Source organism: Mauremys reevesii, linkage group 2 (genome assembly GCF_016161935.1).
Source record: "Mauremys reevesii isolate NIE-2019 linkage group 2, ASM1616193v1, whole genome shotgun sequence".
In the NCBI taxonomy this organism is placed as follows: domain Eukaryota; kingdom Metazoa; phylum Chordata; order Testudines; family Geoemydidae; genus Mauremys; species Mauremys reevesii.
In genome coordinates, this window is record NC_052624.1 from 218,255,351 (window position 1) to 218,272,038 (window position 16,688).

General features: G+C 40.0%; 1 protein-coding gene across 2 annotated transcripts in view; it reads right to left on the bottom strand.

Moving 5' to 3' along the window:
- ST18 (ST18 C2H2C-type zinc finger transcription factor) overlaps positions 1 to 16,688 on the bottom strand; it is a 240,991-nt gene that overhangs the window by 71,358 nt on the left and 152,945 nt on the right. For both annotated transcript variants that reach the window (XM_039527204.1, XM_039527205.1), the window contains 2 exons: positions 12,216 to 12,270; positions 10,194 to 10,224 (listed from right to left, as the gene is read on the bottom strand). In XM_039527204.1, the coding sequence (XP_039383138.1) occupies positions 10,194 to 10,224; positions 12,216 to 12,270 (86 nt within the window). The remainder of the gene's footprint in view (positions 1 to 10,193; positions 10,225 to 12,215; positions 12,271 to 16,688) is intronic.

Here is a 16,688-nt window from a genome sequence, read left to right on the forward strand (position 1 = left end):
TTAATTGCTGACAAAGGACATTACTACATTACATAGCTAAAACATTTAAAAATAAAAATGGAGATAATGTATCAAATAAAATGGAATAGGGAGATAAAACATAAAATAAACTCTTTATACACTGTAAATAAACACAACACATAAAAATAGGCAATAGTAAAGGTATCAAAGAATAAGCATGGAAAATTAGGGACAAATGAGCCTGAATTCATTTTGCATTTTAGTATTTACAAGACTTAGTCAAATTATTCATTTTAAATATTATGATTTGCAAATGTAGCCATACAGATGCTTAAATATTGTATCAGATGCAGATCCTCATTTCTGCTCATTCATTATGTGCTTTGTTGGTATCCACTAGATAGTTAAGGCAAACAATTGTCAACCTATGAATTGTTTGCAAAATATTCAGTTTATTATTTGTTGTTTGTGGTCTGTATTTGGTCATCAAAATCATGTGATATTATTTCTGCTGCCTGATTGGATGACAGGCTTTTAACATGGGAGGACAATGAATAACAAATAAGGAGCTCACATACATGCATATACATTCAAGGTATTGCTCACATAAATTCATGAATATCCTTGTTTGCATGTCATTTTAGGTGTTTGTATGAAGAACAGACATTCTTTGAATTTGTGTGTGAACAAAAACTCATTGATATATTTGAAAATGGAAAACTTGGGGCACAATCAAACAGTTAATTTAAACAAATATCCTTGTTTTGGTAGCAGTAGTAATTTTGCAATATTAAAAAAAAAGTGTAAGGTAACATCTCAGAGATGGGATATATTTTCCTAGATTAGGGAAGTAGTGAGAGGGGATTATGAAATGGGTAAAAATGTTAGGTCCAGCAATGCACCAAAGCAAAAAAAATCAGAGTTAGAATTATGAAAAGTTGCCAAAGCTGTAAGCCCAGCCTTTTGATGGCTAATTAAGTGGGGGGACTGGAAGATGGAGAAAGAAACAAAGGAGGATCTTAGACATCACAGACCTGTAAACTGGGCTGCAGTTATATTTTATATTTATAACTTGTTTTATTAGTGGTAATGAGAACGGTTGACATACAGGACGTAATAATAAGGATAGGTGAATTTCAGCATTAATATTTTATTAGTGCTCTGAACAGCATACATCTGCCTCATTCTAAACTGCACTGCATACTGATCATTTGGCTTTTTGTACTTTGGTATCAAATATCAGTCAAAACAGAAACAGATTTTTTAATGTCAATTTTAGTGAGAGAGTCCTCATTGATTTTTAGGAAAAAGTTCTGGTTTAGCAATTTACCCCAGATTCTTGAAGAACATCATAACATTGGCAGAAGGGGATCAAACAATGGACAAAATTTATATGGGTTTCAGGAAAGTGTGAAAAAATATTGTATCAGAAAGCATGGAATAGCAAGAAGAGGATGGTCATTTTAATGGCTCTCTAACCTTCTAATTTCTAATAGGCTCAGGGCGACAGTATGGGGGGCCCCAGGAGGGGGGGGGGGACCTGGGACTTTGAAAGACTTCTAACTGTCCTCTGCTTACCATGGCTGCAGCCATGAAGCATGGCAGTAAAGTTCCAGGGCCAGCTCTAGGCACCAGCCTACCAAGCACGTGCTTGGGGCGGCACTTTGGGATGGGGCGGCGATCGGGGTTTGTTTTTGTTTTTTTTTGGTTTGGCCGGGCGGCGCTGGGGGGGAGGCGGGGCTTAGGAGGTGTGGTGCCGTGTTGGGGGGGTGGGGACTTGGGTGGCACGGCGCTCGGCTGGGGTGGGGACTTGGGCGGTGCGATGCTCGGGAGGGCGGGGACTTGGGCGGCGCGACGCTCGGAGGGGGCGGGGACTTGGGCGGCGCGACGCGACACTTGGGGGGTCGGGGACTTGGGCGGTGCGACGCGACGCTCGGAGGGGGCAGGGACTTGGGCAGGGCGACGCTTGGGGGGGCGGGGACTTGGGCGGGGCGACGCTCGGGGGGGGCGGCGCTCTTTGTTTTCGCTTGGGGCGCCAAAAATGTTAGAGCCAGCCCTGGGCTCAGGACTGGGGAGACAGGATGAAAAAAATCTTTCCCTGAGTAGAGCGTGAACAGTACACAAGCATTACTTGTATCTTTGTCCTCAAAGGCAAACAAAAGTTTAAGACATTGGGTGTGGTGGCTCTAAGCTTAGAGCTCTTTAATGCAAGATTGGATGTCAATAAAACCAGCATCATTCATAACTTTGTCTCAGATGAAATTCATGAATTTAACTACATCACTGAAAGCTGGTTGAATGACAATGGGGCTCTACTCCGGCAGAACTTGACCCCGCCAGTCAGGGGCGGCTCTAGGCACCAGCAAAGCAAGCACCTGCTTGGGACAGCCCATTTGCAGGGGCGGCAGGGAAGCTGAGAACCAACAGGGGGCTCTGGGAGCTGTAGTTCCTTGGTTAGCTACCTGCCTATAGAGCGAGCCCTGGAGCAGGGAAATAACTACATTTCCCAGCATTCCCTTAGCCACTACCAACTGGAAAGGAAGGAGGGGGATCTCATGTGGCAGCCTGCTGCGAGTGCTGTGAATGGGGATGCCATATTTTAACATTCAAAAAACAGGACACTCCACGGGGAAGGAGGGTAGCCCCACCCTGCCGCCATCCACTCCCTCCGACTGCCCCCCACAGAAACCCCAGCCAATCCCCCCCCACTCCCTGTCCCCTGATTGCCCCCTCCCAGCGCCCCTGCCCCTAACTGCCCCCCCAGGACCCCACCCCCTATCTAAGTGCCCCTGGTCCTTGTCCCCTGATTGCCCCCTCCCGGGACCCCTGCCCCTAACTACCCCTTGGGACCCTATCCCCTATCTAAGCCTCCCTTCTCCTTGTCCCCAACTGCCCCCTCCTGAGACACCCCCTCAACTTCCCCCCTAGGACCCCACCCCATACCTGTCCCCTGACAAACCCCTGGGACTCCCATGCCTATCCAACTGCTGCCTGTCCCCTGACTGCCCCCACAAACCTCTGCCCCATCCAACCCCCCCTGCTCCCTGTTCCTTGACTGCCCCCCCAGGAATCCCTTACCCCTTCTCCAACCCCCCAGCCCCCTTACCAGACACGCTGCTGCATACATGCTGCCGTGCCCACAGCCCCACCCCCCAGCACCTGCCTTCCAGATTTGAACACCTCAAAATTCAGGAGTACTCAAGCTCAATTTGGGTAGCTGTTACTTCATTTCTCCCAGATCAAATATACTGATCCACTGTAACTTGCTATAGAAAAAGTAGGATAAAATTGAGCAAGAAATGCTTCCCAGTGGTTATTAGGACTAGAATTGCTATTTTCAACAGCCATTGCCTTTTTTTTGTTTGTTTGTTTAAAAGGAAGACAGTGATATTGTATTGGTAAATTCCCCATAGAAAGAAAGAGTGGAACAAAACAATAATAGAGGCACCTCAACTTTTCCTCATTTATGTAGGACAGTCTTATAATATGCATCCAGATATCCTCCAATCATAGAAGCTGAAAATTGTTCCACTTTTCTGCAGCTCTGTAACCATATGGGAACCAATCCTGTCTGTGTTCTGTGCACATCCAAAATTCCTGCTGAATGGCCTGCCCTGGGAGCAAGTTACCAGTGACCCAGGGCTGCGGCGGAAGGAGGGTGCAGGTGTGGAGGGGAGAGCCCAGGGCTGGGGCAGCAGGAGGTGTGTGTGGGGGCACTGGTGGTGAGGAAAGGGGGAAGCCCAGCGCTGGGGCGGCAGGGGGTGTGGGAGGGGGGGGAGAGCCCAGGGCCGGGACAATAGGGGGGTGCGGGGGGGAGCCCAGGGCTGGGATGGGGGGCAGCCAAACATTTTTTTGCTTAGGGTGGCAAAAAACCTAGAGCGGGCCCTGCCGCCAGTTACGCAGAACATCATGATCCTAAAGAAACCTGAGGAGGAAAACTGGCAATGTTTTCTACATCCAACGCTCAGCTGTGGGAAGGACCTCTTATCATGGACAGAATCATCTGAGAGCACGCTCCCAATATGCAATTTCCTGAGGCAATGTCAATGCAGATATCCTTGCAGCGTATATACCACTGTGCAACCTAACTGGCTTCCTCTCAGAATTTACGGAGATGCTATCAAGCCAGGTAGTAGATTCACCATGACTCTTCATCTTGGGAAATACATTAAAGATTATTAGGTGCTCAAATACTACACTATAAGTATGATAGTCAGACAGATTTCAGTGTCCACATGGTTCATGCCCCAAACATGATGAACGTGGACTTTTCACAGGTAGTCTCCACATCTACACATCTTTAACTCCAAAATACAAGGGGATACAATCTTGACCTCCTCTTCAGTTTGGCAGTTATAACTGGGAGCATAAGAAATACTGTATTACAGTTATATCATTGACTTCTTCAAGCAAAGATAGGAGCTTTCCCATCTGTCTGGAGGCAGAATAATTTTGCTAGTCTGCTTCTGGAAACTATCACATTCCATAGGTTTCTAGAACTCCAAGCTAGAAACTAGTGATCAGCCATAGGTCCAAACCATCAATAAACCAGTAGGACACTGTAACCCACCTTCTGTCCATAGCTATTTAGGTGATGGCCCCTAAACATCTCCTCCCCAAAATCATTACACTTCACTGATGTCCTGTAGCATATAAAATGGGAAGGAATAAGTTTTGAACTACACAGATGAAGAAATAAATCTGAATTGGACTGATGAATTAGTATAATCAAAGGCTACTGAAGGAGACTATTAAATTCCTTTTAGCTTTTATTCCTATTTCTGCAAAGGCTGAGCCAAATAGAATTGATCTGGATAGTAGGGTGTCTAATGAACCCAGAGCGTCTTCACATAGTTTCAGTTAACTCTAAGTGTGAACAGTTAGTTACCTCTAAGTGTAAACAGTTATGCTACTTTGCAGAAAAGCTCAAGGGACTCCAAGACTACCTCACTCCTGGGAAGCAGAACTGGAGCCAAAGGGGAAAACCATACTACTTTTGCTAACTGAGTTAGGCCACTTAGCAAATGGGATCCTTCAGCATTTCTAATTATGATGTTGGCCTACTGGCTTAATTCCTTCCTATCAGAGAGATAGCAGAAGGTGTGAAAAGGTCTGTTGTTCCTTCTCACCAAGCGAACATCCTTGTTGAATTCCATGGAGCTCTGTCCTATCATTTCTCTCTTACCACTAACATGTCGATGATATCCAGCTCTGTCTGTCTCTAACTCAAAGTGGACAGATCAGCCTTTCTGTTGTTCTAGAGTATGAAGGAATAAGGGTTCTGCATAACAAAAAAGAAAATGGCTCAAGAGGTGATCCGGTGGGAAGTGAAAGTATTTGTAGAAGTAGCAGAAACTGTGACTTCATTCACCATTAAGGAAATCTGCGCTCCATTTGTCAAGGTAGTTTGAAATCTTGGGATCCTAGTGGATACTTCACTAATCACAGATATTTAGATAACAGCAGCAGCTCAGAATGTTTGCTTTCACCTTCAGCTAGCCAGGAGATTGCACCCCTTTCATTTAGATATGGACCTAGACAAAATGATTCATGATTTTGTTATTTCAAACCTGGATCAGTCCAATTTGCTTTCCCTTGATCTGACCCAGATGTCAGTCCCTAAAATACAGATGGTTCAGTATACCATCTATCCCATCTGCCAAGTGGAGCAGACTATTGAGAATATATCACACTAATACTCCCAAGTCTAATATAGCTTTCAGTCCAATATGGAACACAATTCATGATCCTGGTCCTTTAAATTTCTAAGTTTCCTAGGTTCAAATTATCTTAAAGTCAGCCTCTTCTTTCTTTCTATTTCAACACAGCAGCTGGTTTCAACAGGAATGCTATGACTGAGAGATACCAGGTTCAAACATGAATTGGTTTCTTCTCCTGAAGGATTGTTGGTGTCTTTTTTAATTTAGGAAATTATGCTTAGATACTACAGTATCTAACATCTTCAGTACCTGGATAATGATGGGAGCCTTAGAAATGTAAAATACTAATAAAATAATAGTGAAGATGATGCATGAGGAAATCAGTTCAAAACAACTAAGACAGTTTTAGAATTTTGGGTATCTAAGTGGATTGCAGAGTTCATTGTAAAGAAGTTCAAGGTGAGGATATTGGGGATAAAGAGCACTAAAGGTCTGATTTTCCTCTCATTTACCCCAATATAAATTAGGTGTAACTTCACTGGAGTCAATGGAATTACATCAGTATAAAGCCAGTATGATGGAAGGAGAATCAGGCCCTTGAGGGAATGTCTACACTTCAGCTGGGAGGCATGATTCCCAGAAGATATAGAGAGAATTGCGGTAGCTCAGCCTGAACTAGTGTGTTAAAAATAGCAGTGTGGATGTTGCAGTATGGGCAGCAACTTGGGCTCTCTGCCTGAGGTCAAACCCAGGGGGCTGGGCTGGCTTGGAGTCATGTGGCTAGCCCAAGTTGCCACCAGTGCCACAACATTCACACAGCTATTTTTAGCCCACTAGCTCAGGCTGAGCAAGCATAAGTCTGTGTACTCATGCTGGGAATCGCCCCCCTAGCAGCAGTACAGACGTACACAAAGGTTTTGTCTACACTGCCCTGTATCTTGGCCTATGGGGATTTGAATAGCAACAGATGCCAAAGTGCTGCACTGTAACTCTCCTGCAGGCATGAAGTAAAAGGTTCCTAGTTTGCATAAATGTTGTCCTGTTTGAAGAGGACAATATTAATGTGAATTAGAAACCTTTTAGTTCATGCCTGAAATGGCCACACAGGGGAACAGCACAGTACTTTGGTGCACACTACTATTCACAGCCCCATAGTCCAAACTCTGTGTAGGCAGTGTAGAGATAGCCTAAGAGACTCTAGCTGAATGAGAGAATATAACTCGGAATCCATAACAGGAAACAGACCAGAGGGTGATAAAGGATAATAGAAAAAAAAACCCTCACAAATCTTCTGCACCATGTTTGGCAACAGTGAAAGGGACACATTGGCCTTGGGGTACCTTACAGAATATATATTGGCAGAAGTTAATCTGGCACTGTGTAAAGTTTTACAGTAACTAGAGTTGAAATAGCATGTGTGATTCAGACCAGTCTTTCATGGGAAGGATGACGTAATTAAAGGAACCAGTTGAGAGGGTAATTATGTGTTTGGGAATTAGGAGGTATGTAAAAAGATGCAAATGTTTGACTTACAAAGCCTGAGGGGAAAAAAGAGGCAAGAGGATCAGATAAAGTGGTATAAGATTCTGAAAAGAAAGGAATGGGTTGATGCTATAAATTATTTGATATAGTAACTGGTTCAAAACCAGTCATGAAAATAAAGAGGAAGAGGGTGTCAATATTTAAAATAGTCAGGCAGAATTTCTTTGTATAAAATATGGTTCCTAGGTCAACTGATGAAACCTGGGGAAAGGGAAAATGTTCTGCTCACCACATGGGTGAAAATCATGGCCCCACTGAAGTCAGTTGAGGTTTTGCCATTGACTTCAATAGGATTAGAATGTCACTCTATATTTCTACTCTGCTTTAGAGATCTTAGACTTCTATCATGAAGTAATATCTTTATGAAGTTGACATTATTTTTCCCTTTCTGGAGTGTTTAATCTTTGGACACATAAAGCCTGTTTCTTCCATACCTAACCTAACCACTGAAACAGATCAGTCAGTCAGAGAGGGCCCCAAAGCTTTAGAGTACAAACCTCTGAAGCTGACTGATCATGAACTTTCTGAGCACACACAGTGATTCTCCTTACACCATTTCAGAGAGCTCAGTTTTGCCACTGACTTCAGTTAAGAAGTCCTGAGCACCCCTGAAGTTCACATGAAATAGATTTTCAAGTAATATCACATTTTCTGGGTCTAACTTGTTCATATAACTTAATTGATTGTAACCTCTCATTTAGCTTCATTGTTCATTTAGATAACTTCTAAAATTAGAATAGGGTAACAAAAGATGTAGAACCAATCAATGGTATGAAATTAATAGTAATACAATTTGAGCGTGTAAGCTTATGTAGTGCCTTTCATAAAGAAGTATCCCAAGGCACATTAAAATAAAAACTCAGTAAGAAGTGAAAAAGTGCTCTGTCAGATGGGATAAACCAGGGAAAAGGGCAAATTAATTAAGCTTGGATTTAAACCAGTCAACACACTATTTTGAACATTGGTCAGAACAGAGACAAGTTCCAAATATCTGTTTCTAAAACCCAGTAAATTAGATGATATTTTCAATCTTGATTTCCTGGGGAGGATTTCCAATGGTTCTTTTATAGTTTCATAGGTAAGAGTAATAAGACTAAAATGTATGCACTACATTTTAAAAAAGCAGTCTATGCCTCTCTCATTATATATAATTTTTGCATACACAATTTTTTGTGCTCAAATGTTTTTGTTATCTGATTTGTACATACACATGGCAATCTGACTAGATACCAACTATCTCATTTGCATGTGCTAATATTGGGTTTTGTTGTCCCAAAATTCAAAGTATAAAGAGGCTAGATTAAACCCTTGTTGAATATTTATCCCTATATTTCAAACAGGTGTATGTTTCTTCATGCTCTGACAGAAAGACTAATATGTGACAGGGAAGTTGCTAAGATAGTATGTGTTTCACAGAGAACACCAAAATTGCTTGGGAAAACCTAGTAAACTGGTAATGCATAAATTATAGCTTCCCTGGTGTTGAAGAAACTTACACATCTTCTATTTTTCAAACATTTTTCTCTTATGAACACATGGACCATCCTCATTTTTGGATGACTGCCTCTTCGGATTAATGCATCCTTCTGGTGCATAAATTAGGGATGCTCAGAGGGAAAAGGAGACACGCTAAATCTCAAGAAACATGAAGCAATACAGAAAAATGTGGTAGAGTTGAGTGAATAATTCACAATAAATAATTTATCTGATAAATTAGCCTTTTTTTCTGTTCACGGAATATCTGAAAGCAGCTTAGGAGTTCCTGATATTTACTCATCATTCAAGTTTATTCTACAAACATTTGTTTTTTATTCTATGGAACAACTGCAAACAACTTGCTGTAAGTATTCTTCACTTAGCATTCAAAAGTTGACCTATGTTGCTTAGTTGTGATTGGCCAGATAAATCATGTGGTAGTTTCTGTTCTCTGGTTGGATGAGAACACAAGCAGTCATTTTCTACATGTGTCAATAAAACTCACTAGCTCATATGCCTTTTGAAGAGGTTTGAACTTGGCCATATTGAATTTATTAAAAAACTCCAGTGAATACCGTGGAAGACATTTTGTAGTATTTACCCACCTACTGTTCTGTGCTCCTTTTGTCATAATTGCTGACCAAGCCCTAAGAAACTAATGTAATCTCCTAACAATATTTTTCATGATGGAACCTTTGCATATACATCAATTTTGCTACTTGCTTCTATCTGAAGTTCTAAAGTTCTACTCCTAATATTGAACCTGAATTGGTTGTGCTTTTCTTCTGGGGAAGTTACTCTTCAAGAACTTGCAGTTATTCTGTATCTCGTTCTGAGAGAGATTTCTGAACAGTTTATGGAAACTCTTAAAATATGTATGAATTTCAGAAAATAAACATTAAACAAACAGTTTATTTCAAAGTATACTCAGGTATTATGGTTAAATGTATAATTCAGATATTAATCATTTAAGAAATTATTGAGGATCAGAAAGATCCCTGTCAAATTTATGTTTTTGACTAGATTGTCATGGTTTATGGAAATATGGAAAAGATCAGCCTTATTTTGTACTGCTTCAATAAAATACAAAACTTCAGCAGGTAATAAACAAATAAACAAATTATGCATGTTCAGCTCACAACAATTTACAAAGTCTGGCTATTTTGCAAAAGTTATTAACTAAACCTATAAAGGTAACAATATTTCATAGAATGCTCAATATAAGGATCCTGAGGTTTAACTAGGAACTTAATAGGTTCTGAGTGCTAAAGTCATGGGAGGTATCTGCAGGGAATACACTTCAGGAGCATGCCCAGTTTGTATTAATGTTTAATTGTGATGAGAGAGGGTTTATTGATAGCCCTTCAGTTTTACTTTTGGTTCACTTAAAAAGGGAACCTTCATCAAGCACTCTTCGTAGGGTAATTAATATATCACTACACGAATGCATCATTTACTGCATTCCTTTTTTATCCAATGTGCTATACATAAGGAATGATCAATCACTATAATCAGATAATGAAGCTAGAAAATGTAAACCATATGAGTTCTTACCTGAGCTCCTGAGCTATAGAGTCCACTTGCACTGTTAATAAAAGCAGAGAGAATGAATGAATTAGTTTACATTTCCAGTCCTGTGCTTTCTGCAACCTTGCACCTGTCCCTCTGTGATGACAGAGGCGCGGCTATCAAAACACAGGTGATTCTTTATTTCATGCTAACCACAGGATCGTAACTATTACTGGCAAATGTTGACCAAATGTGTAATTCCCAGGGTTATTTTAGATAAACCCCGCACAAGATGAAGATGATAATCTTCAGCACAGCAAAGCAACTAAGGCACTTTTTTATTACTGGGAGAATGATGAGAAATCTTTGTTTTTCTCAGTGCTAATTTGATTTGGGAATGAAGAAAGCTGGTGTTTACAAATACCTGCCCACACAAGGGTACGCAGCATATTGACAGAGCCAACAGGTGGTTCTAAAGATTACTCATTTTGCACAGGCAATATCAGTTGTTCCACTTCTGGGAAAATGCACTTGCTCTATTAAGCCTCTGTGTGTGTGTGTGTGTGTGTGTGTATTTACACTGAATAGAATATGTTAAATGAGACCCAGTCAATCAGATTATAGTTTCCAGCAGTCTTTGACAGCCAGAAAAGCCACACTAGAATGTTGAGATGTGCTGCAATAACTTCATTACTTTGTGGTAATAACTCTGTTTAGGGCCTGATCCTAGTCCCACTGAAGTTTATGGGAATTTTGCCATTAATTTCAATGGGAACAGTATTGGGTCCTGTTTTAAAAAGTTTTACATTAAGAATTAAGGGAGATTTTTCTAGCCATAGTCCTCTTTATTTCTGGGCAAAGGATGGCATTGTTTTTAACACATCCCTGTCAATACACCTCAGTCCTGACCTGCCATCACTGTCCTGGGCTGAGATCCTGATTCCATTGAAATCAATGGCAAGAGTCCCATTGATTTCACTTTCACTACCTGTCTTCTCATGAGCAGAGACCGCCAATTTGCAGTGGTTTGGTGATGTGCCACTAGGGAATTAAAAAACCCACTAACCTCACTTTCACTTTTGGTCTCAGCCACAACTTGATCTTGGAGGTATAAAAGTAATGCATTTATCCCCTGTGCCAGGCAGACTCATAGTAACCCAGGACTACTGAGCCTTCACAATGAATCAAAGTACTTAATGGCCTCTTTGTCACAAGTCCTGAGTGCATAGAATCTCCACTGAAATCACGGAGAGGTGCAGGTGCTCAGCACCTCTGAAAATCAGGCCATAGGCTTTATAAGCACCATTTGCTTAGATGGCAGGCAAAATTTTATGTTTATTTGTGCGTATGTTCACTTTCCACTCACTATCAAAGGTCAGAAAAAGCATTGGGAATTAAAATGAGTAGTTGTATTGCTAGTAAATCATGTTTTCCTGGTGTTTAGGTCATAAAGGGCCTGTTTACTTTGCAATATTGCATTCCCATCTGCTCCTTACCAAAAGAGAAGGGCTAGCAGTAAGTATAACTTTTTTATCCTAACTTTGCAGAATTAAATATAAACATCTACTTGAAAAAAAGCCCAGTACATTCAGAGAGAATAAACAAACACCATCCTTTGATTAAAACTAAGTTTGCTTCTGTGCCACTCATACAGGTCATTTATAGTCAATTGATGGCAATGAACAAACTGTTCTTTTATCTGGTTGATAAAGTTTAGCATATTATTTGGAAGACATCATTCAACTTCAGGCAACTCTACTTCCTTTACAAAACCTTAATTTGCATGATGAAAGGCATTCCTTTACAAAGTAAACTATATCCTTTACATGCCTTTATAAATATTTGTATTAAAATATCATACATTAGAAAAATATTTCCTCTTTTCTTTAAACCATAACTAATAACATTTTGCCTCTTAATGCCAGCAGCCTATGTCCTGGCTTGATTAAAAAAGCTGCCCTAAGGAGGCCATATACACTCTGACTACACATTAGGAGCTGTACACAGGAACTATCATATTTCATGGTGTGATGGATATAGGGTCATCAAACGTGCTTGCTAACTCACCCTTGGTTCCTTTTGAGCGTGTGCACAGCTTTTTATCATCACCATCTGCATCCATCTGTAACATTAACACAACATCTTTAGTTCCTTTTTGCCACTGAGAAAGAAAATCTTCAAAATGTGTTATAAAGTTTTCAATGCCCAGACAGTAATGGAAAGGAGAATAACCATGCCTTATTAATCCTGTCACAAAGATAAAAACTCATCTCTGAATATCTGATAAATAATCTATAGGAGATATCTGCAATGATAAAATTTGTTTAATCAAGCAACTAGTAAGAGTTACTCTTTAAGATTTGATGCCAATATCTACAGGTGTTTATTGCAGATGTAAGATGAGACACTGTGAAATACTATGCTTGCTGCTTTCAGGGTTTGCTACAACAGAATTTTAAATTTAAATCTTTACTGGAGGATGGTAAGTAGAGAGTATCTAGTTAGTATTAGCACCTGCAAATACCTAGTGCTAATGTTGTAAGTTAACATTTCTGAGCATCTTCACCAGAACTTGAGAAAGCTATTTCTTGAGCTATCAAAGGCAATATATATACTATCAACTGTTAAAATGAAACAAACAGCTAAATGTTTTTAAGACCGCTCTCTAAAGCAGTATTAGAAACATCATCACTATGTGGTATTCTATATTTTTCACTCAATCTGCAGTAATAATAACATCTTAAGATTTTTACCCAAAAGAATCTCTGATTTCACACACACAAGCATGCAAGCATACACACAAAGAAATACTTTGACAATGAAATGAGCTACATCTTGGGTACCAAATAGGCCAAGGAGGCAATGCACAGATTTGGATGAAGGACAACATATAGCTTGGGATTTATATTTGATTTTGAATCAGGGCTAGGGTTCAGGTTTTGATTTCACAGCACTTAAATATTGTGAGCTGCTGTCCTAACATTTCTGACTGAAAAACAGAAACCTTGTAAGACCAGCTGTTCTCTTGACATTTTTGGCTACATACAAACCAGAATCAGAAATACGCACCTTTTGGTCTTGGATCTAACCCAGAGCCAAAATTGTAGGGACAGATTTTCAATCCAAGGATTTTATTACAAACTCCTGAAATTTTAAAGAGATGAAGATTTGATGTTTCGGTGTGGAGAGTCACAGTGTGATTTTCACCAAGGATAATACGGGAAATCTTTACTCTTTCCAAAAATACCATCAAACGTTTAGGGTATTATTTTTCAAGAGGAGGCTTGGTGTAGAAGACTATGAAAAGGATTAGGCACTCCTGCATTTTTATTCTCTCTCTGTTAGTGCCTCACTGTTTGTCCTTGTGCAAATCTCTGTGTGACTCAGTTTTCCCATCTCTAAAATGGGGATGATAAAACTCACTGTGGAAGAATCTATTGTTCTGATGATTAATCTCTTAGGCTCAAATGCAGATTCCAGCACCTGGTTCTGGTATCTGAACCAGGAAGAAAGGAGATGTGTAGGAAGAGTTACTTTCTCAGAGTCCAGGAGATAGCAGCAGTGCCACTCTGTGGAGACCACTTCAGCCCCAATAGTTGAAGTAGCCTATGCATGGGCATTTGTGCACCACTAGCTACAAAAAGTGGCAAGATAAAAATCCATGTAGCCGTGGATTCCCTGGCTCTTCCTTCCCTGCTGTCTCATGGTGCCCTGTTGTGCAGGGGGCTTCATAGAGGAGGGGAAGGAAAGGATGCTCAAAACAGCACTGATTTTTGCTGCATACAGGCCCTCAGAGTCATGCAAGAAGGGGCTTACCATTTTCACAATGCTCTGAAGATGTAAAGATGCTTTAATGTTAAATTCATGGAAAGCAGACAATGGAGACATTTTCAAGGTCTTCTCTGAGAGGCCTATAGGCAGTAGGACTGAATTTATCTAACTTAGAAGGAGAAAGGGCTGAGTCAACTCTTTTAAAGGTGAAAACACTTTCCTAATCTGGCCCTTTTCTAACTCGTTCTTACAGATGACTACACATGACATGTGCCATATGACCTCGCACTTCTTTACAGGAGAGAACACAATCAATTACTTGAGCAGATGTTTGAAAATATTAGATAAATACTTGAACAGGTCTGTTGCTTCTACCTGTGCTTGGGAAATCTGAAACTAAAATATGTATTGATCAAATATGCAGCAGTAAAACCAAAATGTTACATTTCCTGTGATTATATTTACAGACTATCATTGTTAGGAGTAGGGATTAAAATGTTTGGGGTTTTTATTTAGCAGTGGCTGAAGGCTCTCAGTAGTTGTTACCATTCTGAAAACCTGAGAACGAGTGGGTTGCAATGTGACTGCAATGGTAATGGGAAACATGGCTCTGTTCGCTGATGCTGAGTTGTGATTGAAGGCACTGACCTGCCATAGACTTATAATAGGGGAGCAGGTGTGGCAATGATGGACTTTAATTTCCTTTAATAAACCTTTTATGTGCCACACTTTTACTGCCATTCTACACTCTCCAAGGTCCTGCACATAATAGGTTCATTACTTTTGATTACTGTAGTCTATTGAGACAAACAACTCCAGAACACACTATATATTATGTTCAGTTAAACCAATATAGACTATTTATCCATTGTGCATTATTTCACCTGCAACTCTACAGACAAAATTAACAACAGCTCCTCTAAGCTAAAACTATTAAAACCACTGGTACTCCTTTATCATCATTTCATAATAAATACCACACCAATCACTGTGCTGCTCTTTTAATTATGAAACAAAAAGTGTCCACTGCTTCTACTGAACAGCAGTTACTTGGTTTTAAATACCATGTTTCATGGTGATGAATATTTAAAATCCACACAATGAGTGAAACCCAACAATAAAATCAATGTAGATGATTTTTTTCTATTGCTTTTCTTTCTTTAAAATCATTTGAATTTATGACAGATGTTTAAACAGTTTAAGATTAAAATGGTTAGGCCTGCTTAGGATGGGGCACATTGCATTCAAAAATCATCATCATCTTGCAAGTGTGTCTGTTGCATATAAAGTGGTTTGACTCGCACAAAGTCCCTCCTGTTAAAGTAAAAATTACACTAAAATAAATATGGATAAAGCTGTGAAAATAATTAATGTTTTGCAGCTACCTTCCTTCTCTAGCTGAAAATTTTAAGGCGATGTCCCAGTGAAGATGTTTATTGTTTTTTTATTTTTTTTCCCCAGAGACCATTTGAAATAGGCAAAGGCAAATATAAAAAGTTCACTGTTTCTTACTTTCATGTCTCCTGTTTTTAAGTGGAAGAACACAGCCAACAGATACTCATCCATTCCAGCCTTTTAATCAGCTATGGCAAAAAATATGAAATGATGTTCCTAATGCGAACGTCTGCCCAATAGCTTTAAAGCCAACTTTTTTTCTCTGCAAGCAGTTTTGAGACATGTCTTGCTATTGTTACTTACACTAATGGCTTGTTTCCTTACGGTGCTGAAACCAATGGGAGTTGAGAGTGGTCAGCTCAGAAGGCACTCATGGCCACTAGAGCAAAATGGCCAAAAAAGCCAAAGAAAAATTTTATATACAAAATTATATACCTGGCCTTTATGTTTTAAGGCCAAGGTTCTTGTTTTGACCGTAACTAAATTGTTTTCCTCAAAGTTTGTTACAGATTACTAATTTCACTAATGCTTTTTTTACTGAACATGTTTGGCTTTTTTGCATCTTATTGGTTGGGACATACAGTTATTTGGGGCTTGTAAATATACTCCCAGAAAACTGACCTGGCTTACTGACCAGTACATCTGAATGCTAAAGGGAATTAATTTTTTACGATCAGACAATTCCACAGGGTCGAGAATCTCTGACTTTATTAATGCAGTAGCAGCTTTTGCCCTTACTGTTCAGATTGTTTCAGTGTTCCTGGTTATAGCAGCCAAATCCTACTCACCTTACTCACACAAGTCTCAGCAAATCGGATTACGTGTGAGTCGATTATGTGAGTACTTGCATGAGTGAGGCAACAAGGATTTGGCTCCAGTTTTTTGTGAGGGTTATCATTTGGTCTGAGGAAATATCACTGGGCTGAAATATGGTATATCGAATACAAAGACCTCATCTTGAAAGCAGTTTGTTTATTCTTTACAAATGTTAATATAATACTTTCAGAACTACCGAAAATAGTTCGTCCAGTACATTAGCTGGGAAATGAGAGCAGGTGGGGAAGCTTGCATTGCTAATGTAGGTAAAGGATGAAATTCACCTCCTGGGGAGAGTTAGCTCAAGGTCTATGCACAACTTAAGTCCTATTTTAATCTCTGCACAAGGATGAGCTTCACTGAGAGAGCTTTAGACTCCTGGTGTGGCAGTCTGCAACCTTTCATCAGACTATAGTTAATAAAATAGGAAAGAAAAGGAAGGAAATCATCCCCAGTTTTAGCTGTAGTCCAAAAAAAAAAAAAAAAGAAGAAGATTCTCAGAGATCTTTTAACTAAAAATACCTCTGACTTTGAAAATCAAATTTGGCAAACAACTTG